The sequence below is a fragment of the Phaenicophaeus curvirostris genome, chromosome 5 (genome assembly GCF_032191515.1).
Source record: "Phaenicophaeus curvirostris isolate KB17595 chromosome 5, BPBGC_Pcur_1.0, whole genome shotgun sequence".
NCBI classification, from domain to species: Eukaryota; Metazoa; Chordata; class Aves; order Cuculiformes; family Cuculidae; genus Phaenicophaeus; species Phaenicophaeus curvirostris.
The window spans coordinates 45,236,551-45,263,425 of NC_091396.1; the positions used below are offsets into that span (position 1 = coordinate 45,236,551).

Consider the following 26,875-nt stretch of genomic DNA (forward strand, 5'->3'; position numbering starts at 1 on the left):
TGAGTCACCTTCCCTGGAGGTGTTTAAGGGTCGAGTGGACGAGGTGCTGAGGGGCACGGTTTAGTGCTTGGTAGGAGTGGTTGGACTTGATGATCCTGTGGGTCTCTTCCAACCTGGTGATTCTATGATTCTATGAGGCTTTGCGGAGCGTGACCTCTCTGCGGGCAAGCACGGCAGCGGGCAGCTGAAACGGGGCAGCGGGAGCAGCTCTCTTGGCCAGCTGCGGCCCAGCGTGTGCCGAAACCAGGCAATTGCATAGGAAAAGAGAACTCCTGGCTGAAGTCCTCATTTTTAATGTCTTGCTGCGTTCCACCTGAGAATGTGCGCATCTAAAGACAAAGTCACTTGGGCTGTTCAGCCTGAAGGAGACTGAGGAGAGATCTCATAGCGGTCTACGGCTTCCTCACGAGGGCAGGAGGAGGAGCAGGCTCTGCTCTCCTCTCTCTGGTAACTGATGATAGGACCCAAGGGAAAGGCAGGAAGATGTGCCAGGGGAGATTTAGGTTGGACATTAGGAAAAGGTTCTTCACCAAGAGGGTGATGGAGCACTGGAATAGGCTGCCCAGGGAAGTCATCAGGGCACTGGGTCTGGCAACTTTCAAGAAGCATTTGGACACCTTCAGATACATGATGTGAATTTTGGGGTTGTCCTGTGCGGGGACAGGAGCTAGATTTGATGATCCCTTCTGACTCAGGACATTCTATGATTCTATAATTCTATAAATGAAGTGCCATTGCAGCTCTTTACACCAAATATATACTTCCACGGTGTGATCTCAGTAGCCTTCTTCCAAACTCTAAGATGGGCCCTCACAACAAAGACTCATGCCAGCCCTGCCTTTTGTGCTATTAGGTGCTGCCAAACTGCTCCCTTAATGGTTACCAAATGCTGTCACCTGGGTTATACTTAGACAAAACACTTTTTGAGAGACAACCTTACCTCTTGCCCTGTTTGTGCATGGTTGTTAGCACAATGCATATCCATGGCCGAGGTCTGGCCTGATGTTATAATGTATAGAACTAATAATCCCACCAATCTCATTTTAAAATCTGCAGTTATAAACCACCATGGACATAGACACAGTGATTTGTCTCTAATCCCACAGATGTCTCTGGCGAAGCACAGAGCTGGACTGTGGTCTCCCATCTCCTGCTGCAGTAAGCAAACCTCTGGAAACTGTCATCAGTTTCTAGTCAGAAAATGGAGAATTTTATTCAGGGGAACGATCTGCAACATGAAGGGCTGTTGACTGGGACACTTAAAACAAAGCTGTTCCTTAAAAGGAAAGATCTAAGAAGAAAGTAACTCCAGACCCAACCCACATCAGGATAACCAGAGAAGAACACTAGCCAGTGCCACTAACAAGAATCCAGACAGCTGCAGTTATTTAGCCTACTAGAAAAAAATATTGACAAACTTTGGCAATAAAATCAAAGCTGACAGTGATCATCTGCTCCAGGGTCAAACCTTTCACTGGCTTAAGCAGCATTTTGTTCTATATCCAAACATGACTCTACCATGTCCTCTAACGACTGGACTACTTGAGAGCTTTATGTAGAACCTAGGGGAATAAAACCACTAAAAATACCCTATTCTTGGGGAGATTCTTCCTCTCTGCATAGCCCATATTACACTGCTTAGGCTACATAAACTTCAACAAGAAGTTATGAACATAACAAGAACATAACAAGAGGTTATGTTCACTAAGCATTACCCATAATGGAAAGATTTTTAAGTGTGTACTAGTTCTGCTCAGCCTTTATCAGAAAGCCTCTTCTGTTACAGTTTTGGGTTTAGCCCCTTAGGAAAGATTACAAAGTCCTTGGTATAAATGATGTAAACTAGTAAGCAGTGATCCAATTTTGGCACAACAGTAGTTGGTGGGATGAATGAGTACTTGATTCAAGGCCCCATTAAGTGCTGACATTTTTACAAGCTGCACTTTATTACTGAAAATACCAGGGATTTGGCAGTAGGGAAGTCTGAATCTGTTTCAAGATCAGTAAGGCAAATACATTCCTTCTATCCTCATCTCCCTCAAGACTATAACTGCTGCAGTCTGGCTTTCTCGTATTAAATTGTACCAGCTGGAATACAAACTCAAAGGAAAGAAGAACTCATAGCAGCAGCCTGGCAAGACTCTGATGTGTCGGGCCGGGCGGGGGGGTCACAGACAAAATTGCAGCTGTTTTCTCAGTTATCAGGAGCCAATGGGATCTCAGAGCAACAGGGTTTCCAGCACTGAATGTCACCCCTTGGAGTTAGCAGGTACAGGTGAGGTCACAGAAGGAGGGTGGTGGCAGGACAGGGGGAGCTGCAGGTTCTGCAGGGCTTTCTCATGGCACCCAGCCAGCCCCTGTGAGCAGGAAATGGGATGTTCATAAGCAGTATAGATCAAGAACACAGATCTTAGAAGTGGCACCATTCCTCCTCAAGGTGTTTTAATCGTAGCCAGAGTGGCTTCCCTTTTGGTTGTAGGTGTGAGGAACTGAAAGGGGTGGCTGTGAGGAGGCCTCATGTACAAGAAAGAAAAAGCAAGTGAACCCGCTGCTCACCAGCGCTGACATGGAGAACAAATCTGAGAAGGATGCAGGTATGGTGTTTACTTACTAGCAAACTCACTTCAGAAGTAGTCAGAAATGGCCAAAGGAAAATCACCAGCGCTTGAGGGGGGTGCTGTAGGAGCAGGCAGATCACCAGGTGGGAAGGCTTCCCTTCCCCAGGCGAGGCAGCTATGAGGACAAAGGTGATGAACCGGGATTGAGCGTGCCAGCGCCCCAAGAGAGCAGCTGCTGTTAAGGAGCAACTTGGGAAAAACAAAAGGGATCAGAAGAGGGTTTGCCAGTACCAGCTCCCAGGCAACTCCACCCAGCTGCCTCTAATGCCCATAGATGTTAGAGCTCTGCACCTTGTGAGACCAGATCCCAGGACCAGCAGGGCATGAGGAGCAGAGGAGTTTTCTGAACTTGCTGTTGTCAGGCTGTGCCTGTACACAGCACAGTCAGGCTCTGAGGCTGCTAGCAGCATTTTGGCCTGACTTCCTAGCTTAGCATAACAGTGCCTCTCAAAGTTCAAAGCTTCCTTTGGCCTATCACTTAGTCTTACAAATTAATTTCTTTTTTTTTCCTTAATAGCGCAATTACTATAAGGTAGTCAGATATGCGGGACAACTTGTCTCTTTGTTTATTGTTTTCCTGTATTTAAATAGCATGTACAATTTATGAAGTGTTACAAAATATCATTTCTTAATGGTTGCTCTAATAGATTAGATCAGATTAGGTTATATTATCAGAATATTTTCCATTCTTTCAAAATTACATTCATCTAAATATCCTTTCTTATTTTTCTGTAACGGTTGCTCTGCGTTTTGGTTTCTGTGATTTTTAATCCTAATAATGTGTATTTTGATCATAATAATGTATTGTCTGTTTGGGATTAGTCCCTTTTAGATAGCTTCTCTACAAACAAAGTTTCTGTTATTGGCTATGAACTCTTGAAACTTTGGCTCCCTAAGTGGGATCTGACAGAATTAATTACCTGCTATCAAGCCCAAATGATTATACTAAAATTAGTATATTTCATGGGTATTTGACAGTGTTAACTTAAAAAATGTTATCACTAGGATATACCTGGTCAGTTAATAGTTGGTTGCCCTTTTCCCTTATGTACTGTATTAAATAAATGTGGGTTAAATGCTGGCTGAATTTGACTGGCAGCTGCGAGGAGAATGGTGTAATAGTTAACCATACCCCATTCCAGAGGCAAAATGTTGTCAAAATGTCTGGTTGTTTTGCTTTTTTCTTGGTATAAAGTATTTATTTAAGGAGGGAGAAAAGAACAACTGTATTTTGTTTATTTTTTTCCACAAATAACATTTATTTATAATTTCTCTTGAAGTCTTTTGATATCTACAGTGGCATGACTTAAAATAAAAATAAAGATATAAAGATTTGATACCCTTGACTAGATGACCAAATTAAGGTACAGGCATTTTTTTCTAAACCACAATAGATCTAATTGTTCAGTAAATGACAACATTTTGTTTAGATGCAAAATCACGTCTCACAGCTGTTTCCTCATTGATTCCTTCAACACTTAATACTCCGAAGTTAGTAAAATCATATGGTTTAACACATAATTGAATTAACTGATTCTTTACAGAATGTAAAAAAAATGCTAATATTTGTGTGTTTACACTAGTAACATTTTGCCTGCGTACTGCAAAATGCTGTGCTCATTTTTATGAGTTGCCCCAGTTGAGCTGTTATTCTCTTGTATTTCTTATGCCAAAATTTCAACTAAGATAATGAAAGAAGCGAGGACAACCCTGGTAGCTTCCTTTCACAGCTGAAATTCCTTAGTATATATCTGTTAGAGTTCATCCTGGCAGAGAAGTTGGACAGTTTATTAAAATCTTCATCTGACCTTGATGTTCATCACTATCAGCAGTGATTCTAAGAAAGAACACTTCAGTAGTTCAGCAGCACAACCAATGACCTCCAGCTACTCCGCAGAGCTACTGAAGTATAAATTGATAGTGTGATTTATCAAATATTTGTACAACACAAATGAGGGGACAACATAAAGCAATGTACCCAGAGAGATGTGTTGTTAACCTACCACGAGAGAAGGGATTTGCAGTTATCTGGATGCACCTCTCACAAGCTGCACATCAAACCATGGAGTGAACTCCCCTCCTAGCTCCTGGTTCATGACTGGTACGAGCTGTGCATAAAGCAGGCTGAGCAGAAAGCTGTGTCTGCAGTCCAAACACCTGGGAAAAGTAGAGGGTGATAAAGATGTCTCCATACCCATCACTTTCCACTGTATTGGTTTTAACACCAAATGTATCAGTGCCAACTTTTACAGCTCCACAGGGGTGCAGGGACCACTTCTGGATCTACCTCAGAAGGCTCAGTCCCTACACTGCAGGATGGCTGGTGTACTGGGCACAACAGCCACATTGTCAGGAGATAAGGTATCTAGATGCTTTTGTATAGCATAGACAGCCTGCTTCCCAGAATAGATAGTTTCTTTTTATCAGGATAACCAGCACTGTAGGACCATTAAGCAAATTGGATCAGTAGGTACTATCATGATGTCCCAAATCTTTGCTTCTGCTTGTCTCATGAGTTATTTACATGGGTTGTAGACCTATATTACCCTTTCTTTTGTCTTTCTCGTGCTAAAGTAATGCAAGTAAACCCGTAATTTGAACAAAGAAAGTCTGGCAGAAGGGAACAGTCTTAATGAAGGAGCTGCATCTGAAAGCCTGGTTGAAATGCGGTGATGAGGGTGCCAGCTGGCCAGTGTTTCCCTCACACAAGTCTGCATGAACAGACCAACTGCAAGCTCCACGTCATACATCAATGCTAAGTGACATTCGGGAAGGGTACAAAATTACAGGTCAATAGCCTGGAGCTCTAAAGGGAAGTAAGGAGTAAGAGAAGACAGTAGTAAAAGCAGTGACAGGGAATGAAAAGAAAAATTAAAAGTTGGAAAAAAATACGTATTTTGTTATTAGCCAGAAATTATTTTTGCAAATTACTCTTTATTATTTTTGTACATGTTTATTCCTCTTAGAAAGGGATTTTCCAAATTCCCTTTCTCTCTAACAATAAAATAAATTCTGAATTGTAGGCAAGAGAAGCTGTATCACTTCCACTGGGTCTGTTTACAACTCAGTACCAATGTACAATAGGATCCAAACATTTTTCTCTTCTGCCATGCCTGCTGAGTACTACAAAGCATTCCCAGTCTGATAGCAGAGTCATCCAACACTGTCCTGCCTGTGGAAGTGTGTGTCAGTTCAGCACAGCTAGGAGGAACTGGCATGGGTTTGACTTACAGGCTTGTGGGAAACTGGGATGGAGAGAGGAAATTTGCTGTTACCTGGTGGGCTCAGAAATTGAGGAAAGGGAGGAAGGCATCTCTTGAGGAACAAAGACCTAATGTAGGAGAGCTAAAAGACCTCTGAACGTGGGCTGCATGCTGAATTTGGGGAAGGTTTTGTCCAAAATCTGCCACGCTACAGCCAGTCTGCAGATCTGCAGTTCAAGAGTGCAAATCCCCACACGAGAGCCAGCACCACATGCATACATTGCACAGGCAGAGGTGAGCATGAAGTGGGGCTGAGGAAGGAGTGCATCCACAGCATGTTGAAGAGGGGCGCAAGCTTCAGTGAGGGCAATGGGAGGTCTATCACATCCAGGAAGGCACATCTGTGCTGGGTCTGCATTGACAAAATTAATCTGTTTGGTTTCATGGCAGACCAGAATGAAGAGATGTCAAATAATAGTGAGTCTGTGTCACTGGTTGACACCTCATCAGAGAAGGCCACGCAGGGAGCTGACTCTGACCTAGAAGAGAAGGCCACACAAGGAGCTGACACTGACCTAGAAGATGAAGGTGAATGTGTTCTGAACATCTGCCCTCACTAGCCTTTCTCCTTACCGAGGCATACCTAACCAACCAGTATGCATGTGAAATGGAGACCAAGGACACAGCCCTGCCAAAGTCCTGACAACCACACATAATCGAGCAGTTGATAAAGGCAGCCGGAGAATTTCCCTCTAATAGCTCTTCCTTTGACATCAATGATCTTCCTTCAACTGCTCTCTGTCTAGCCTGACTATTCCTTTGTTCCTTCTTCACTCCTCCAGTCCTACCAACAAGCTACCAAAGTTGCTACCAACGTTGCTACCAACATTGCCAGACGAGCCCACTGCCTGGGCAGCAGGAGCAGCTAGCTGAAGCCAGGGATGGAACTGAGGCCCTGTTTGTATGCTCCTGATGAAACATTGCATAGCAATTGCGGTCTGCGTGCCATAGGTTTGCCACAATTCTCCTAGAGTTTTCTTGTGGCTCTCCTCTTAGCTCCTGCCTAGTGAAGTCGGTCTTCTAGCTAAACAAGCCTTGCACTCATTTTTGTAACAGTAGGATTTGTCCACAATCTAGGATGAGAACTTTTTCACTTGTTATAAATTGAAAGAAAATAAACCCCCCATAAGAATGCAAGAAAAAAAAAAGACTTTTGTTAGAGGCCTCAGACTGAACTAGAAAAAGGCTTTGACGAGAGGGGATTTTGTCTTGAGGTCAGACCGCTGAATGCATATAACGACATGGAGAAATATGAGCTCCAAGTATGAGGTTTGATGAAGGAATTCCAAATGACAGGTTTTTGTGGAAATACAGCTGCCAGCTGCCCTGATGTATCTCACTGCAGCTGTGTCAACAACACCCAATGGTGAAGATAAGAATGCTGGGATTCTTTCTGCTAGTTATAAGCCAAAATGTTCCGAGCTGCCCTAGCTCTGCTGGCAGTATCAGCTGTGTGCTTCAATTAAGATTTAAAAAAAAAAAAAGGAAAACATTTTTGCCTGATCTCAAGAATTCTCAATTACACCGAGAAAGGTTTGGTCACATTGCAGACTGGTGGGAAGATACAGTAAGTCACTGGATGCCAAATGCAGAAGCAAGGAAGATACATTAACTCTAGGACATCTAAGATAAAGGGAGAAGGACAAGTAGGGGCCAACAATCCTTTAAGAGTAAAAACCTGTTGTTGCACAGTATTACTTAATTTTATTAGGTTACTTGATTTATTTAAAAGAGGATGGAGGACACTGAATGCACTACTCATCAATATACTTTTTCTCTATAGATCCTGTGAAGGCCTTTGCAGGCATTACCGGTGCAGAGCTGTACTTGGAAGCATGCAGACTGATGGAGGTGGTGCCTGTCTCCACCTTTATTCGGAACTTGTCCAAGCCTTATGTAAACCTGAACCACTATGGTGTAGGACCGAAAGGTGTCAAAGCCATTGCTATTGCTCTGGTGGTGAGTAACCAATAAGAGCGAAGCCACAGTTCTGAAGAACAATCTGCATTTTAGACCTCCCTCAGGCCTGGGAGTCATCACTGAGTACACAGTGTGGGAGAAAAAGCCATGTAGCTTCGCAATAGGAGCTCTGAGCATCACTGATGTTTCTAATTCCCTGCAGAGGAAGGTCTTGTGTGGCAACTGCTGGTGTTTGCTGGAGTTACTCCCAAGAGCAAACTGATAATTTTCCATGGAACAGAAGTCAGTGCTTCTAACCACTACAGGGACAGAGGCAGGGCTGGAGGGACTGGTGTCTCCCACTCTGTGTCCTGCATAGGGATGTGCTACACTCACCAATGGACAGGTTGGGGATGCCTGAACTGGAGCTTGGATCTGAACCTGGGTCTCTAGGCTGGCAGAAAGTAATGGCAAGTCCTACCCACTCAAAACCTCTCCAAAAAATTCATCTCTTTTCTATGCCAGTTCTCACTGCCATGATTCTGTCATGTTCCCTGATCACTGTCCCACTCAGGACATGCAATGCTTTCTGAGGTTTGGAGGAAACGTCCAGTATCTGTTGAAATGAGGAAACTATCTCCTTCATTAACTTTTAAGCAGTTTTTTGTGTGTCTTTGTTTACCTTTGTGTCTTCCCAGTCCAATGCAGCTGTCACCCATTTAGAGTTGGAAGACAATGGCATTCTTGCAGAAGGAGCCATTTGCATAGCAGAGATGCTACAATGGAATTCCACCCTTCAAGAACTGGTATCCAATCTGACATAGTTTGTAGCCGAAATTCTTACTCACTAAGCTCAATCATTCCATTACAATTTTAAGCAAATAACCATTGTTCCCATGCAAAAATGTTCACATTCTGAAAGTCACGATAGTTTGTGATGCTATACTTTTAAAAAGTGCAGGCTTCTGAAAAGTAGAAGTGTGCACGTGATTGCAGTCTGGTGAGTCTGAAACTGTTCTCTTCATTAGCAGATGTGACAATAATTACCATAACTAAGACTTTCTATTTCATGCTTAACCAATGGAAAAAATGTTTTGGTCAAGGATTTGCATTCTCCAATATGACATGGGGAAACTTTTCTAAATAGACTAAGGGAATAATGCAAAACTTTCAGATCTGAACTAGTAGGAATGTTCCTTCGATCTGAAACGGGGTATGCAAAATGCATTTTGATAGGCTATGGGATCTGTTTCACACTGGAAGAAAAGATTCTTGGACAAATGCCTCTTGATTCACTGAAGACAAAGACCCATGTAAAACTGATGGCTGTAGGGCTTTATTCCTGTTAGGAAGGATACAGGGTTAAACACACCCATAACTCACATGTTAATTACTGTCTAGCTGACATTTCTCGTATTGCTTGTCTTGCATTATTACCCTGATATCTGGGGCATTAAGAAGACAATAAAGGTAATCTGTCCTTTGGACTCATGCTTCTTGTTCTCCCTTCTTTCCTTCCAGAACATCTCCAATAACCACCTCAGCACAGCAGGAGCTGAAGCCATTGCTGACTTGCTTTTGGATAACAGATCCCACCTGTATGCTCTTCAACTCTCAGGTGGGCTGTATGCCCCCAGTCTCTCATCCTGAGAATATTAGTCAGACTATGGGCAAAATCAATCTCTCAGCTGTGTCTCTCATAGGAATCCAGAGTAACAGTGGAAATATAGATTTATACTGATGTGATTAAATATTTGGCCTGCTCAACCTCCAGCACCTCTGAAAAATAGTCCCTTACAAGAAACTTAGATAATTGCTGGAGTGTCTCCTACATCTTAGGGTAATTCTACTCCATAGAGCAAAGTGGAATGGTGACTAATTTCTTACAGCCCGATACGGGCTGTGATTAACTGGAGGTTCCGGCAGACCCCAGCACAGTGCCAAGGAGGAGATCAGTGCACTGCTAACATACTTTTCCTCCCTAGGAAACAACTTCGGGGACAAGGCTGCATCATACCTTGCTGAGGCATTAAAAGTGAGTTACCTGAAATCCAAGGTCATTTGAAGTCCTGGCTGTGTAACAGACTCTCTTCATCTTGAAGCTGCTACTCAGTTGGCATGCTTTCACTTGGCAATGCCCATGTGATTTCCTGGCATAATTCTGCTAAGTGCCTCATGCTTGCTTCAGAAATGAGAGTCTGGGAGGACACAGAGCAGGATGGACTGCATTAGCAGTTTCTCAGGACAGCTGTGTGAGTCTGGTTGAAAAATGAACCCTCAGGACTGTATAACAGAACAACAGAACAACATTTGGGTGTCAGAAAATTTTCAAGAAGCATAAATAACCCAACTTCATATCATTTTGTGATTCTCTAGTAAAATTAAGATGTTTGACTTCTCTGATTAGTTCTGTCTCAAAGTTTCTGCATCATTTAGCACCATGAGAAGTTGCCTTTAAGCAAGTCCTTGACCTGATATTGGAAAGTGCTCTTGGTCAGAATGCAATGATGAAACAGAGGCAGGAATAGAATTGCAGGATGTGTTGCAGGCCAGACAAGAGCTGTGTAGGGGAAGTTGGCACAACACAAGTCCTATTGATTTTGCTGGTTCGGGAAAGCAATGACTGTGATGCTAGATGCCTGACAAAGTTGTGGGTTGGGACACACAGTGCCACAATCTCTGTGTTGATGACATCCCATGCACTGAAGATTTCTCTGTGTCTGATATCCCTCTGTTTCATCCTCATCTTGGGGCCTTGTCATGACAGCTGGTTGCAGCTGTCTGGAAGATCTCATTGTCTTTGCACATTTGTCTCTCGGCAGGACAATTTTAAAGTGAAGGAGTTGGACTTGAGCCACAATGAGTTCTCTGAGAAGGGAGGACAGCTCCTGGGAGAAATGATCGGTAACTTAATTTATTACTCCCACAGAGCCAGGAGTACAGGCACTGCGGTCTTCATGGTGTCAGCACAGTAAACATGTATTTCCTTCTCCAGCAAAAATGCCCCAAGACCTAGTAGGCAGTACAAAAGATAGGGTGCCCAGATTTAGAGCTTCCTGCCTGGTCCACAAGCTCGCCCTCATCTCCCACGGCACCATACCATGACTGGTGTAACAGAACACAAATACAGGATGAGAAACCACAATAACAGAACAGTCTGTGTGAGAGACAAGGGAGCTGAAAGAGAAGTCCCTCAGGAAGAATAAAGCAGAAATTTGTATTTTACTAAAATTGAATAGGATCAGAACTGTTGTTTGTTTTAGGTTTTTTATTACAAATTTCAATTTTTCTTAAGTGGCCCAAACCCTAATGGTTTGAGACATTACACAGCAAGCAGCAAAGGAAACAGATTAGGAAGAAATAAAACTAAGCTGCCTAATTTATCTGAACTTTCGTTCTCCTGGTTCAGTATTTCCACTGATATGAATCTCTTTCTAATTACAGTCCATGTCTTTAAAAAGATGGATCAATTAAAAGTGCATTGAGGGACACAGCCCTGTGTCCCAGGTTTGGACAAGCCTGCAGACGACACAGAGATCAGTATTAAAACAGGAGACTTCCCTAGCCCAGAAAAATGCCTCTCCAGACTTAAAGGTCTTACAACTCTTCTTTCAGTTCACTTGAGGCAGGAGCAACAGAGATTACCACAGAATCTGTTACTTTCCTGGTTTGTTTCTTAAAGGAATATTTTTAAGTCAACCTAACTCACCATCTGCCTCTATGCAACCTGCCCTCTATGGAAAATCTGGATGAGAAATTATTTCTGAGAATAAGAGGGAAGTTTTTGCAGCAAGTTCCACCCCTCCCAGTTGTCACAGTAGACATGAATGAATTCACACGTATCCTGCTCTAAGTAGAACTTTGACTATGAGATGTGCTATGTATGTGAATTGGCAAAAGCACATATACAGCTGGGCACAGGTACCGTATGAAGCTGAATTCCTCTCTCCTGCTAATCAAACACACGTAGAATGAGTTGATGTTTTTGATGGGGCAAGGAAAATCCAGCCATTTTTCACAGTGAGAAACACAGAGAGCTTTGATTAATATACAAAATCCTCCCTCTCTCCACCATCCTGGTTTACAACTTATTCTTTGAATAAGCCAGCAAGAAAGGGTGTTCCCTTTCTGCTTGTGATCAACAACCCATTATTTGTTCTTTGGGTGCTGTGGACAACAACGTCTCTGTAGGTACAGGTTCCTCCTATTGAAGTTAATGAAGGCTGTTGCTGAACCCTCCAGCAAACTTTCTGTTAGTCCCTAAATTTGGGTTAGCAGCTGGATCCAGACCCCTTTTCACGAGCTAATATCTCAGTTTCTCTCTTAGACATCAACACAACATTGGAGATTCTGGACCTGAGCTGGAACTACCTGAGAAGGAAGGGTGCAGTAGCACTGTGCAGAGGTCTCAGGGTAAGAATGCCCCTATTTTTTTTATATCCTTCACAGTGATTATTACCACGAGCTGGTTTGAAACACTGACTGGGACCTCACATCCCTGAGATTTGAGCAGAATTCAGTAGCTATAGCAAGGCTCATCCTACTGACAGTGACAGTCAGCGCTAGGAGAAAGACTAAAGTAGTGGGCAAGTCTGGTGACTTAATGTGAATGGAGAGAACCTAGTGACATTGCAAAGATATTGGATCCATTTGGGCTGCTTGGGTGTTATTTGAGGGATGCTTCTGTCTCAGCCAGGCAAGAAAGGGTTGAGTGATACAGAAAATGGATATGCAGTAGCTAAGATCCCTCTTTTCTCCCTGGAGGTAAATAGTGCACTGAAAATACTCAACCTCTCTTGGAATGGTGTTGGCAATGAGGGAGCACTGGCCCTAGGAGAAGCTCTCAAAGTCAATAATGTGCTGGTTCATCTAGACATCAGCTACAACCAGATCAACAACGAGGGAGCCGAGAATCTCTGCAGGGGCCTTGGAGTCAACGGAAAACTCAAAATCCTGAAGGTAAAATAAAGCTCAGGCATAGCAGGTGGAATAAACAGTGAGCAGGAAGAACTGATTCAGGAGGCACAGAAGACAGAGATGGTCTGTCTGAGCTAGAAATGGAGGAAATTAATATTGCTCTGAATTGAATGTGAGCAGAGTGGAAGGAAATTATATCCTGTGAATTTCTTCCAAGGCAACTAAACGGCACTGTTCCCTCAAAAAATCCCCCAGAGACTGGCTTGGCATAACCCCCTTATCACCCAAAAGGTGTTGATTCATGCCATATCTAGTTTTAGTCAAGTGCAACATATCTAGCAGAGAACCTGGGCACTCAAGAGGTCTATATATATACATAAAATGTAGTTGTGAAAATACATATGTACAGATAACCTGCATTTCAACCTAATATAAAGGTTCACACTGAAGTTCACAGGTGGGCAAATGTGTGCCTTTCTCTGTGTGTTAGTTAATGACTTGCTAAAACTTTATTCAAACACAAGACAAACTGTCATTGCCATGTCAGAGCAATGCCACAGCACTACATAAAGGAGAGAAGTATTATCAAGTCCTGGAAAAAGAAAGCCAAAACTGCCTTCTAGTAAGCTGGAGATCAGTAATCCTGGAAGAGGCAATACTGAGTGACCAGCCAAGGTGGCTTCAGAGGTTAGCTAACACGTCTTCTCAATCCAAGATCATTCTCCAGGAATTCAGCTTAGAAAAGTCAGCTTGCTCACAAGCTGCATTCTCAGCTAGATCACCACCCTGAAAGCCTACAAATGGCAGTATGGTGGTTGAGGGCATTTCTAAAACTGCTCGTGTAGGCCTGTCTTTTGACATGCCTGTCCTTGTAAATCGCTGCAACCACACCAGTCTTTGGGACTGCTGATTTAGATTATGTAAATAAATGTGTCTCTTTACCTTGCTCTTAAACTGACTTGAGATAAGGTCACTAGCTTACACCAAGGCATTCCTCTCTCTAGGTAGCTGCACAGATTGTCTTAGGAGCTGATAACACAAAGGACTTAAATGGACAATGTTAACCAAGAAAGTTTTCTTTCAAATAGTGGGAGTGAGGAGTGCATATGAAGTCCAAGGTGGGGAAGAGGTTATGTTCACGCACTGAGAGATGCATACGGCAAGGCCATAATTCGAGACAGCTAGACCTTGTAGGCCAGATGTAGCCAACCAGCCTGAGCTCTGATCTGCTGTGCTGCCAAGAGGAGCCAAAGATATGGGAAATGTCCTGAGAGGCATATTTCCGTCCAGAGGGACCCTATTAGCAAGTACACATTCAAATGTAGCCCATCGCCTCAGCCTCTCTCCATCATGCCACTGAACGTGATCCACATCACATGTTCCTGTGTGACAGATATAAGGGACCTGACATTGTAGACTGTCACACAGGGAAAGAGAGAGAGGCTGAGAAGGCAACTCCACTGGGAAATTGCACTGAACGGTTTTGTGGGACAGAGACAAGAGTTGATGAAATAACAGAGAAACTCATCAAAAGGGAACATAGTTATGCTACAGACCTGCTGAAGAATGGGAAGAAAGGGTCATCCTCGAAGACATTACAGGATGTCTTCTACCAGGGCATAAAATCCTCATTCTCATCTTATCTGGCTTTATATCTTTTCTTCCACAGATGGCAAATAATCCCCTGACTGTGGAAGGTGCCACTGCACTACTCACATCTGTCAGAAAGAACTCGAGTTCCATGATGGAGGAGATCGACATCTCAGTAAGACCTTATGTGGTGGAAGACCTCTAAGTCCATGCACACTATACATTTTTAGCAACTAGGTGGACAGCAGAGCTGCCCCCTTCCAAAGTTGTTCTGAAACGTGTTGGGGTTTTTTCATTTATGCACAGCCATTAATAAAAAGAGAATATTATTGACAGCACTTCTAGAAGAAATGTAGAAACCATGGCACTTTGGTCTAGCTCTGGAGAGAGGTGCCTTTATTATTTCCACATTTCATTCCCTTTCATTTTGCAATAGCAGAACAAGAACAAGGACTGAATTCCTGATGGAGAATGGGTTCTCTTCATCCTCTGAGCTGTTTCCCTCCAGGGTAGCCTAAGATGCTAGATACTGTGAAGTGCTTTGATGCCCTGTCAGTATGTATGAGGAGTAGGAGATGAATGCTTCAAGGCATTAATAGGAAAGCAATTTTATTAAAAAAAGAAGAAGAAGAAGAAGAAGAAGCAGCCACACAAAAAAAAATTGAGACCAACATATTAAAAGGCTGGTGTGGAAGGAAAAAAAATGCAAAGAGGCCAAATGTTAGTGTGCTACTTTACAGAACAGCAGGGCAGGAGCATGACACACATTTTAACCTCATGTACTGCTTCTAAAATGGGAGAGCCAGAAATGCTTCTGAGCACTTGAGGGAGGGTAGGGGCTGCATTACAGACCAACACTGGAAAGAGACCTGGGCCCTCATCAGCCTGCTCCTGACCCTCCCATACATGAATTGGTGCTTTATGGGAGTAGTTACAGAAGGTGTCACAGACCTCAGGACCCTCCATCCACCTTTGAGAGCACCATGATAAAAGGAAGGAGCATTTTCACAAAGATTAGGTTTGGGACCTGGAATACAAATAATATGTTCACACTTGAAATAAGCTAAAAGAAGTTCATAGGCAGTTCTGGAGATTCACGTACGGGTTGTCTCTAAGTTACATCTGCATATATATCTTTGTCCTGTGGTTACTATATTAAAGTAACTAAGACAAAGCAGAATAAATAACATCCATCTATGGTCTTTCCTGAGAGTATTGAGGGCTTTCAACAAAGATCATCTGAAGAACAGGTGTTCCCCTAGGGCAGACAATTTTTCTTACATAAGTTATGATCAAAGAGAATTATTTGCCGAGTCTGCAAGGAGTCAGACCTCATTTGGCAAAGAAAAACTATAACAAGCTGTATAGGGATAAAGGACTTCATTACTTGATTCTGCTGATTTTGTTACTAATATCCTGGGCAATTCATAAACTTGGAAAGAGTAATGTATTTTATCAACATTCTGAGAAACTGAAGAAATTACCGAAATACATTATTTAAAGGAGAGACGTGAGAAATTCTGAGGCAAGGAGTTAAAAGAATCTTCAGTCCAACCTAAATCTCACAATACATTTCTGCTTTTTAGGGTTAACAGATGCTCTCTTCATCTCACCCTTCAAAAGGTTTAAATTACCTGGCAATTCACAAGATAAATGGTCAATGGCATAAATTTACAATGACATTTCAGCATCCTAATCAAATGCTTGTAGACTAACATCTAATCTGTCTGACTGACTCGATTCCACCTGTGATGTAGGGAGTCTTGCATTTCAATTCAGATCATTTGCAAATGTACAGTTCCAAAGACCTTATGCTGTCTAAAACCTTTACGAAATTAGTAAAGGTTTTAATCTTTTATAGGAAACTTAAGGGAAGACATAGACAAAAGCCTTTCCTACCCCTTTTCCCAGTATAAATGTTTATCTTGACTTTTAAAGAATGAATAATTAGTGTGTCTGTTAGAGGAACTTCGAATAAGGTTCATATCTAGAAACCTTTGCATGGGTTTGTCAGCACTAGCAAAGGCAAAGCAATTGAAAGGCACATTTTTAATGACAATTTATTGTTTCTGACAACATTTTTATGGATGACTGTTTCCCACATTCTTTTCAGAATCTACTCTTTATAAGGTTTCAACTTCAAGATATACTGAATATCACACATTTTATGAAAGTCATGAATCAAAATAGCCAGCAGATGCCCATGTTCACCACCACAGTACAAAAGAAAACACCATTGCTTTTCAGCTGTGCATGTGTTGTTTTTCTGGACTGTGAACTGACTGTGTCAAAGATGCAGAAATACAAAAGCTGGCTCCCTCCAGGTGCCATCTGTCCTCTGCAGGGCTTGCTAGGCCAAACACGGTGCTTTGGCTATGCTGCTTCTGAGGCTGTGCTGGCAGTTCACAGGCTTTCTCACGGGGTCAAGCCCAGGCTGGCGAGCCTTGGAGAGAGCTGGCAGCAAGCAGAGCCAGCTCAGGCTCTCCTGTGCTGTGTTTCCAGGACTAGGACACTGCTGGTGTGCATAGTGCAGGAATGTCTGAATGGCTTTTTCAGAGAGTCACTTTGCATCCATAAAACCACAGGGACCAAAAGAGAGCTAGTAAACCCAGCCAAACCCAGACTTGTTCAAGGCTGTTTTTAAGTAGTAACAGTTAACAGCTCACTGCATGGTAGACCGTAAACTTCTAGATGGATCTTAAGAATGGTAGATCATAAGCTTCTGAAAAAGAAGTTATAGGAATGCATAGGGAGACCTTGTAAATACACAAAGTATACACAAAGGCAAAGGCAAAGGCAAATTTGTTTTAACTTACCTTTAGAAGAATAAATTACAATGGCATCAATATTTGCAAATACAGTTTGTTTTCTGATATCATAAAACCCTAAATCAGAACACTGTGCTGCTGCCCATTCTGTAAGTACTAAACCAGAAAACTTATAGTGTGAGCTTGCATTAAGTTAATTTCTACATAAATTAGTAGATCCTCTTCCGTTTCAAGCATAGGAAAAGAGAGAGAAAAAGAATATTTCTTTAGGGTCAGGCCTCCATGGGATTAACGAAAGTGAAAAGCAGAGATGGGAAGAAGGCAAAACCCTTAGGAGAGGATACTTAATGCCGACTTCAGCTGAATTTGTTAATACAAACGCGTCTTTGTTGTTCTTTGGGCATCCGCACTGACTGCAGTCTCCCTCCTCCTATGCACCAGAATGTGTTGGTGAACAAAACCTTTACAGAGTTGCTGGATTTGGTGTGTCAAACACGTCCTGAACTAGATGTCATCTATGGTGAGGTCGAAGGCTGTATTGCCAAGATTCCCATGCATCCGAGTCCCATGAAAGTGATTCAGGTGAGCTACTGAGTGTGGGTCCATAGTTCCTCTGTACACATTACACATGCCCCAAGCACTTAAAGGGATGGAGGCTGGAAGGGGTAAGCTTTCTTCCAAGTGGGAAATTCAGTCAAGTTCCTTCAGAAAAGTATATTCACAAAGACCGTCACAATGTTCATGTATCTCAGTCCATGCAAACTGACTAAGCGAATCCTTTGATTTTCAAGAGGAGCTAATGCCTTGGGATCTGAGAGCAACAGGCAGGGAAAGAATCTGTGTAGACGTTTGCCAGCTGTGTGAAACAAACTGATTGATTTCAGGTTTGATCCAAATAAGTGCTAATCCTTATCACAAAGCCCACCTCAATCAGTGACTTTCATTGAAAGCTTTATTGACAGTTGTCCTTTAGTATCAAAATGAATGTGCTTCATAAAAAACAGGATGAGGTATCTCAAACAAATAAAAATTACTTAGCTATTCTAGGCCTGCAACTTCGATGGAAAGCAGCAGATGGTGCTGTCCTCCTTGCTGGAAAGAAACATAGCACTTGAACGCCGCTGAGTTAAAGCACAGTTCTGCACTACCAGCTTCATTATGTTTCTTAGCTGTGCACATTTTTAGATAACTGGGTTATCTACTTTGCTGTAGATATGGCTTCAGATAACTCAAGCAAAAGCTTGGGCTGTTAGTTCATATGAAACAGTGCTGCTGTGCTTCACAGCCAGTGACGGTTATCCTAGCATGCTTTGCAGTTTTTAACAGCAGTTATAGTACTCAGATGTGGCCTCATGCAAACTGATGGAATTCAGAGAAAAGTTGAAATAGTGATCAGATATCTAGGGGAAGGGACTGCCTCTGGATTAGCCAGCCTAGCCAAGCAATGGCTGCTGGGATGAGGACTAAATAACCTTCTGCAGTTATCAGAAGAAACAGGTTTACTACTGAGTCTTGTTTCAAGGTAAGGAGAAAAGGAGATATAACTGAGAAGAACAGGAATAACCTGAACAAAATAATTTTGTTCTGACAATTGACAGTAGGTTGGCTGCACAAGGAGTTAAGGACTCACATATCTCAGTGATGGGCTGAGTAAAGGCAGACGGAAGAACAAGGGGAGATCTAGAGGCAGTTATCAGTGGCTGTTTCATGGTTATGCCCGTTTTATTTCTGCTTCTCTTAGAATTATTTGAAAGAGCACAAGCTGCAACTCTGGGACTTTTTTAGGAATATTGACAAGGATGGAAGCATGAAGATCCCTGTGGCAGTCTTCCGCAGAGCCATGATGCAGGTGCGCCTCTACATGCATGGCCATGGTGCTCTTCTAGTAGGGTGCTGCTCTAGGGAAACCCCTCTGCTGCAGCTGGGCCACTAGTCAGCCTTGCTGGTGATATTGTTCAGGTTAAAAGGCTAAATCCATCCATTGCAATAGTTTAGCCCTGAACGAGACCCAAAGAAATGCTATGACATCCAATAAATACTGCAGATGGCACCAGTGATAATGAATCAACTTTAGAATATCACAAGAGCCTTGTAAAATCACAGAGGTAAGCTTTTTTATCATATGTACAGGATCTTGATAGATAATTATGCCTTATTGCTATGGGAAAGTCAAAAAGAGGCATTTAAATCTTTGCCTCTACACAATGAGTACTCTTGCTGCCAAAACCACCATGGTGCTTGGGATCAGTAGCAAACGACAGTCATTGACTATACTCTTATATAAGAAATGAAAAATAATCTATTTTAATCCTAAAAGAGTGAAATTGCCTCCCCACCACCTCTCTGCAGGTTTTTTCCATCCCTTCTTCAATGCACCAGGCCATCTACTCACATACTAAGAGATGGCCAAGCCCTAGTCTGATATAGAGGATTTTTTTGCTTAAAACTACCCAGGTTTGATAACATTTCTCTTTTCCTCTTAGCAGTCAAGCATCCCATTGAATCGAGTCCAAATTCAGGAACTAGTGCACAAGCTAGACTGGAATCAGACAGGGTTTGTGGACTATAGGTGAGTGAGTGATTCTACTTACTGTCCTGGCTTGTCTTTCTTTTTTTTAATTTGGCTCAACACCAAATAAATATAATCTTTAGGAGATGAACAACATATGGGTTTGGCTGGTCCATTACTTACTTAAGTAAAAGGTAGATGAAATAACACCTTGCATACTTATTAGTCATGTTGAGTCAAACTAGAAGTCAGTCTTGGTTTTCTGTTTGATAAATATGCTGTGAGAGTGCATGGATCTCAGAGCTCAATGGCATTTTCTTTCATGCTTGTAAGCCTGTGTGAGAAATATCAGCTCAACACTCTTCTCCCCCTGAAGCCAGGGTAAGATCTGCAAAGACAGCACATCTGTGCCTTCAGACCTTTTCCTCCATCCTCTGTGACTCTCATTTTTCTTCCTTCTCTCTGACCCTTCTTAGGAGATCTAGTTTTTCCTGGAAACCTGCCTTCAAACTAGAGAACTTTTAATTCCCTTGAAAGTGCCTCTTCCTTAGTGCCTGTAGCAATCATGTCCAAGTTCTGAGCAAACTCCTTGGAGGTTGTCAGTTGCTGCAGGCTAAACTGCTTGTGATTGGACTCAAAATTCCCCCTAGATTTCCAGTTAGTTCTGGCATGTGACTCACCAGCTGAAAACTGTATTAATCACGCCCAAATATTCCCATTCTTCAGCACATACTGAAGGCTTAAATCTACGCTGTAGTGGTTTTAAGACTAGAAGCACTGCGTCAGTTTTGCAAATTTCTTAACTTAGCTTCCTAATATTTCGAAAGAGAAGCTAATTGCTTTGCTAGATCCAGTCTTTATTCCTTCACATATTCCTTCACTGTACTAAAAGCTTTCATGCTTAGACAATAGATGAGCCTTAGTCTGGTTGCTCTTGAACCTGGAGTTAGATGCAGTTCCCTAGTAATTTACTTTAGGCACAAAATTTGGAACTTTGTTTAAGTAGTAAGCAAACTAGGAACTCTTGAAACCAAATGGTCAGCAAAAACGTCACTGGTGACATTAATGCTGCCGAGTTAATATGTGGGGAAAAATAAACACAGATATCCACTCCTTATCTAGCTTCTTAATGCATGTTAGCATTCTAGCATGTGTGGCAGTGGTAATACTTAGCTTGCACACAACTGTCAGAAGAGTTGTGACCTTTGCTGTCCTTACTGTTTCCACCTCGGGCTGTTTCCTCAGGGTCCTGTCAGCAGCTTTAAGATATCTGATAAGGAAGGTTCACTTTACTAGATTAATATAGGTTCACCTCTTTATTTTTATTCAGACATTTAAAAGAGCAGAAGCCAACACAGAAGCCTGTGAAAGGGGAAGTGGAGGAAGAGGAGAACGACAGGCCATAAAACTGAAACAAGAAGGCAAATCAGACAGTGAACAATTGTAGTAGAAACACTGGAAGAGTGTTCAAAGTGACCCTGAGCTTGACCCAGCACTGATAATCTAAGTTATTGAATGCAGAAATAAAGTTGATGTTCCAGTACATGGCAGAACTTCTTTACAGTCTGGTCCTTTCAGCTAGAGGTAGAAGAGATTGGTCCTTTGGAGCTGGTTACCAATTCTGTCTCACTCTATATGCTGACCTTATTTGTGGAGACAGAGACAAAAAGCAGGAATAGGCAAAACAAGAGAACTCAGGTGTTTTCATTATCCCCTTTAGAGGGAGTACACATGGACAAAGACTGAAGCAAGTGCCCTGCAGACAACCTCTACCAGACTTAGCGGTTCTGACACAGGGACCTTCTCTGTCAAGAGGGAAAAAAATAAGTTAATAAAAAACTGCAGTTAATATTGCTCAAAAAGGTATGGTAACAGGAATTTTATTAAATATCTCTATGGGAAAAAAATATGCTGGAAGGGTGGAAGCTGTAACAGATTTTAAATGGCTCAGATACTAAACTGCTTTTTTTAAACCGATATTAAAAAAATAAACACATTTCAACAACTCTTAAAGAAAGCCTTATATATATTAGTATTTATACATAGAGTGCAGGAAATGTAAACATGGGCAGATGAGCAGAGCCACAGGAAGTATAGTTTGCCACGTGCAGCTGCCAACATAGACTATACCACCATGAAACTTGGAGAACTGGGACAAGCTGGCCACTGAGGGAAGACCAGCCTTCAGTGGAAAAGAAAAGAAGCAGCTGGTTGACATCTGGTAAGTTTCTGTGGGTTTCCTAGCAGAACTCAAACCTGTGAAAAACATCTTTGAATTAGAGTTCCTGTGGGTCCAGTGCCCCATCAGAGGACAATGTGACTCGCCATGATGGCGTTGGCATGACTTCTCAGTAGTTATTCTCAATACTGACTGCTGGGCTTTAACTCATTACCAGAGCAGGTGTGTGCTCACTGTTGCCTGTGACTCTTCCAGAATTTACTTGTGATTGCAGCCAGTGTGCCCTTCACATCTGGAGCACATAGAAATTGAGATAAATAAGCAGAATAGTAGAGAGAATTTGAAATCTTAGGCAGTACGCTCATGTGGGACATAACACTGTAGGGTTTTCTGTTCTCTGTTCCTAAAATAATGGCTATAAAGTGGAGAGGGAAGATTTAGACTAGATATTAGGAAGAAATTCTCCACGATCAGGGTGGTGAGGCCCTGGCACAGGTTGCCCATGGAAGTTGTGGCTGCCCCATCCCTAGAAGCGTTCAGGGCCGTGTTGCATGGAGCCTTGAGCAGCCTGGTCTAGTGGGAGGTGTCCCTGCCCACGGCAGGGGGGTTGGAATTAAATGACCTTTAAGGTCCCTTCCAACCCAAACCATTCTACATTTCTAAAACGTAATTAGTTTTACTTGACTGTTCTTAAGCACTGAGGGACATTTTTGTAAAAGTTTCCACTAAACCTGCACGATCTTACTCCAGAACACGAAGACTCGGCGCGGGGAGCGGTCCGTGCCCGTTATTTAACAACTGGAGCTCGCTCCGCACCGCCCGCCGGCTCCGCTGCCGGGCCGGGGGCTCCTGCCGGGCGGGGCGGGGCCGGGGGCGGCGGGGGCTCGGCGGCAGTGCCCGAGCCGGCCCCCAGGGGTCAGGGCAGCCCCGCCAGAGCCAAAGTTAGTCACCATTTCTGGAGGAGGCTGATGTTTCATAGAATCATAGAATAACCAGGTTGGAAGAGACCCACCGGATCATCGAGTCCAACCATTCCTATCAAACACTAAACCATGCCCCTTAGCACCTCGTCCACCCGTGCCTTAAACACCTCCAGGGAAGGGGACTCAACCACCTCCCTGGGCAGCCTCTGCCAGTGCCCAATGACCCTTTCTGTGAAGAATTTTTTCCTAATGTCCAGATGTTTAAAACAGGTCGTCTTCTAGGATGTTCTTCAGCGGCCCCAAGCCTGTTGATCACGTGTTAACCATCAAGTACCCACGGCAGTGTAAAATATCTATGTCTCTCTCTCCCCCTCAACCCCAAGAAATCCTTTTTTGAGTCTTTTTTTTTCCAGCTTAGGAGGCATGCGGTGTGCAAACCGAGATTTAAGGCCAGGAAGCTGGGAACACCTAATAATCTTGTATTTGCACAAAAAAAAAAAAAAGGAGTATTTTTTTGGCATGTCCAACAACTATTGTTACCCAACAGAGAACAAGATTTACAGCATCCCAAAACAAGCCTCTTGGCTAATCAACAGGCAGATGCTCTCTGAGTTCGTTAATCTGAATCAGGTGTAAGACGTTTTTCACTTGTTTCCAGACTAGCAAATGTAAAGAGAGAACATTGGGATCTCAGAGGACCTAATGGCCCGGAGTGAAGGTCATGTTTCACTGTCCCTTCAATGCTCTGTTTGTTCTGCAGAGAAGGACGCCCTTCAGAGTGGAGGAATAACATGTACAGACTGTTAAATATCTTCACCTTTTCTTCTCACAGTGTCTTGGGTTTGTGTTGCATATGTTACACATGCATCTTTATCTCATGCAGAGTGCTGCTGTGTATTAGTCATGCATTACTATTCCACTTAAGTTTACACAGAACTGGCTGCCCAACTAAACTGATTTGTTCAATTATCGCCTTTAAGATTCTAGATTAGCTACAGCCATCAAAAGTCTGCTGTAAGAAAACAACATAATCAAATAGAGACGGGTACTGGCCTGCGGCAGGTGTGGCCTTTATTTATTTGCGTGTCCACTTAAACTCCAGACACAACAGTGATGTGGCACTTAGATTGTACCTTTACATCAGGAAAACCTAGAGGGAGATTGCATGGTTTCTTTCATCTGAAGAATTTGAGCCCAGATTTCCATTCCAAAGAGCCTTGATAAATAAAAACCTACTTTGCCAAACACAAAACCAAAAGAGATGGGATCTCTGGGAATGAGCTAGCTGCAACCTTCTGTCCTGCTGTGTGGCCTGATGCAACTGAAATACTAGCAAAAAAGCTGGGAGTGCTAGTGAAAAATCCTAGTTCTCCAAATTCACATGAAAGCAGCATGGTGGAGGGATGTAGTTGTAGCGTCTCCCAACACTCCTAGATCAATAAAGCTTCTTTAAGCTTGGTGGCAGCATTTGTCCCCTTGCTGGGAATTCAGGGATACTGAGCAGGGCAGTGAGGGAGTAGAGCATGAATTGCTCTGCTAATCCTGTACCTGTGAAATGGCACAGAAGGAAATGGTTTGGCCAGCATAAATTAAGGCAGCTCTGAAACTCATCTAACGTACCTCAGGAATTCAGCCTGCCAGCACAAAATTAGAAAGTGCAGAAAGCTGGCTAAACATAATCTGTGTCCTCCACAGCTTGTGAGAGTGACACAGCCAAGTGACATTGTCAGATCTCTTCAATATTAGAAAGAAAATAACACCGATTAAGTAATGTTTTTAAAACACAGCATGCACAACAGAGTATTGAATGTGTTAGCTAGTTTAGATGAACCTTTGGATGTCTTGCAGGGGAAATCATCTTTTTGTTGTGGATCTCATTTAGCAGAATGAAACTCAATTCAGACCGATTTCCTAGGTGCCACCACAACAATTAGGACAATGTATCATTGCATTAAAAAGGTCATTGCTTGTCAGAGTAAGTATTAAGACTAACGTTATTTGCCAAACTATCTCAGCTTGATCCCGTTGAAGATACCTTTGCTCTGTGTAGCTGAACTAGCTTAAAGGTTTTGGGCTTTACCTTCAAAAGAGAAAACTCATGGGCTGCTAAAGTGGGTACACTGACACTACTCTCCATCTTTTCAATTTCATCAATAGTTCTTTGTTCCAGTGGTCTCTCATCCATATAACGTGTATACCAAAAGATTATGCAAAGGACATGATGCAGATGTGCACAAAATAAAGCATCATGGGACTGGGAGTATGTCATGTGCCATGTATTAGTGCAACTGGGATGCCCAAGAACCCTTTCCACTCATTCAGTGAATAAAACCTCACCTGGATCTGTTACAGCAACAATATAAAATCTGAAGAGATGATGGAGTGAAGGTCTGCAAGGACAAATATTTTTTTTTTCAGCATGAGGAAGCAGACTTGGGTCGATTGATACTAATGTTTTTTTACAAGACATTGGAAAAAGTTAAGATCACAATGGACATCTCAGTTCTTGAAAATACATGTTCTAGTTGTTCTTTTTTCTTATGTGGGTGACTCCTTATCTATCAACAATATGGAAGCTATTTCACAGTTTCTTAATCCAGAGAGCCCAGTCAGAGGATTGCATTCTGAATTTGGCCCATTAGAAGAAGGCAACCAACCCATAGTTCATTCCTTGCCACCGTCTTCTTTGCAGGCTGCTGGGATGGCTGGACAGATTGCTCTGGTAGCCTTCTCTGTTCCAGACACTTCATGGGGACCTTAGCTTCCCCACTGATATATTATTAGTTATGTGTCTCTCAAGGGACAAATGCATCAACTTTCACAGCCTCACAGGAAGGGAGTATCTGATCATGCCACAGGAGGAACAGGAAATAATATCCTGCCATGTAAACTTGTTCATAGGATCCTCCTTCCAGGAGCCTGAGTATGTCCATACCCTGACGGCCTACGGTTGCATATGTGGTCATAGGATGAAACGGTCATATGATGGAGGAAGCCTCTGGGATATGGTCCTCCTTAAGGGACTAAGACTGGATCCAATCATCATCTTGCCCAGTAAGAGAAGATCGAGCCAGTTCAACAATCCTCTTTGCCAGCGGTGTCTCCCCAAGCCCATCTTTGTGGAGCTGGTACGGGAGCCAGTGACACGGAGTGTGTGTTGCGAAGTCCAAGCAGGGCAGCCAGGATCGGAGGGTTATCGCTGTTGTGCGACATACGGTGTAGGTACCAGCTCTCCCCGTGAGGGCACCGACGGTGTCGATGCACCGAGCACTGGTTTCTCTCGGTATTAAAGTACCTGAGGGCCTACGCCTTTGCAGCACAGGCAGGAAACTCGCTCTCCACCCTTAAGCTGCACCTTTGCCTGCTTTTCCTCCCTTTCCACCTAGCAGAGGGCGCTGCGCCCTCAGAAGTGGGGCCCCAGCACATTCCTGGGAGGGAGCTTAACCACTGCAAGGAAGAAGTCCTGCACGCACACAGACGCACTCTGGAAGACAAAAAAAAACCCCAAAACCCTAAGCTCAAAACACACTGCGGGCCGAGCAAAGGCTTGTTGAAACCCTTAACAACTCAGCCGGGCAACAGGCTTCGAGGCGGGGCGGGGGCAGGAGCGCCACAGCCCCACAGCCCCTCTGCCCCACAGCCCCTCTGCCCCACAGCCCCACAGCCCCTCTGCCCCACAGCCCCTCTGCCCCACAGCCCCTCTGCCCCTCTGCCCCACAGCCCCTCTGCCCCACAGCCCCACAGCCCCTCTGCCCCACAGCCCCTCTGCCCCACAGCCCCACAGCCCCTCTGCCCCACAGCCCCTCTGCCCCACAGCCCCACAGCCCCTCTGCCCCTCTGCCCCACAGCCCCTCTGCCCCACAGCCCCTCTGCCCCACAGCCCCACAGCCCCTCTGCCCCACAGCCCCTCTGCCCCACAGCCCCACAGCCCCTCTGCCCCACAGCCCCTCTGCCCCACAGCCCCTCTGCCCCTCTGCCCCACAGCCCCTCTGCCCCACAGCCCCACAGCCCCTCTGCCCCACAGCCCCTCTGCCCCACAGCCCCACAGCCCCTCTGCCCCACAGCCCCACAGCCCCTCTGCCCCACAGCCCCTCTGCCCCACAGCCCCACAGCCCCTCTGCCCCACAGCCCCTCTGCCCCACAGCCCCACAGCCCCTCTGCCCCACAGCCCCACAGCCCCTCTGCCCCACAGCCCCTCTGCCCCACAGC

The 26,875-nt window shown here is 43.7% G+C and overlaps 2 protein-coding genes across 3 annotated transcripts in view; both read left to right on the top strand.

Moving 5' to 3' along the window:
- Nucleotides 1-26,875, top strand: part of VASH1 (vasohibin 1) — a 215,820-nt gene that overhangs the window by 36,244 nt on the left and 152,701 nt on the right. The gene's annotated exons all lie outside the window — the stretch shown is intronic.
- LRRC74A (leucine rich repeat containing 74A) lies at nucleotides 2,098-21,054 on the top strand. 2 transcript variants are annotated; one of them, XM_069858513.1, is made up of 14 exons: nucleotides 2,098-2,275; nucleotides 6,272-6,409; nucleotides 7,665-7,840; nucleotides 8,479-8,586; nucleotides 9,302-9,398; nucleotides 9,766-9,815; nucleotides 10,603-10,684; nucleotides 12,108-12,193; nucleotides 12,545-12,739; nucleotides 14,367-14,462; nucleotides 17,497-17,637; nucleotides 18,797-18,904; nucleotides 19,539-19,624; nucleotides 20,895-21,054. In XM_069858513.1, exons 1-14 carry the CDS (start codon nucleotides 2,146-2,148, stop codon nucleotides 20,968-20,970), a joined length of 1,569 nt encoding a protein of 522 aa, XP_069714614.1. In that variant the 5' UTR covers nucleotides 2,098-2,145; the 3' UTR covers nucleotides 20,971-21,054. The 2 variants fall into 2 exon arrangements, with proteins under 2 accessions (XP_069714614.1, XP_069714615.1); XM_069858514.1 differs by having other exon boundaries at nucleotides 19,542-19,624.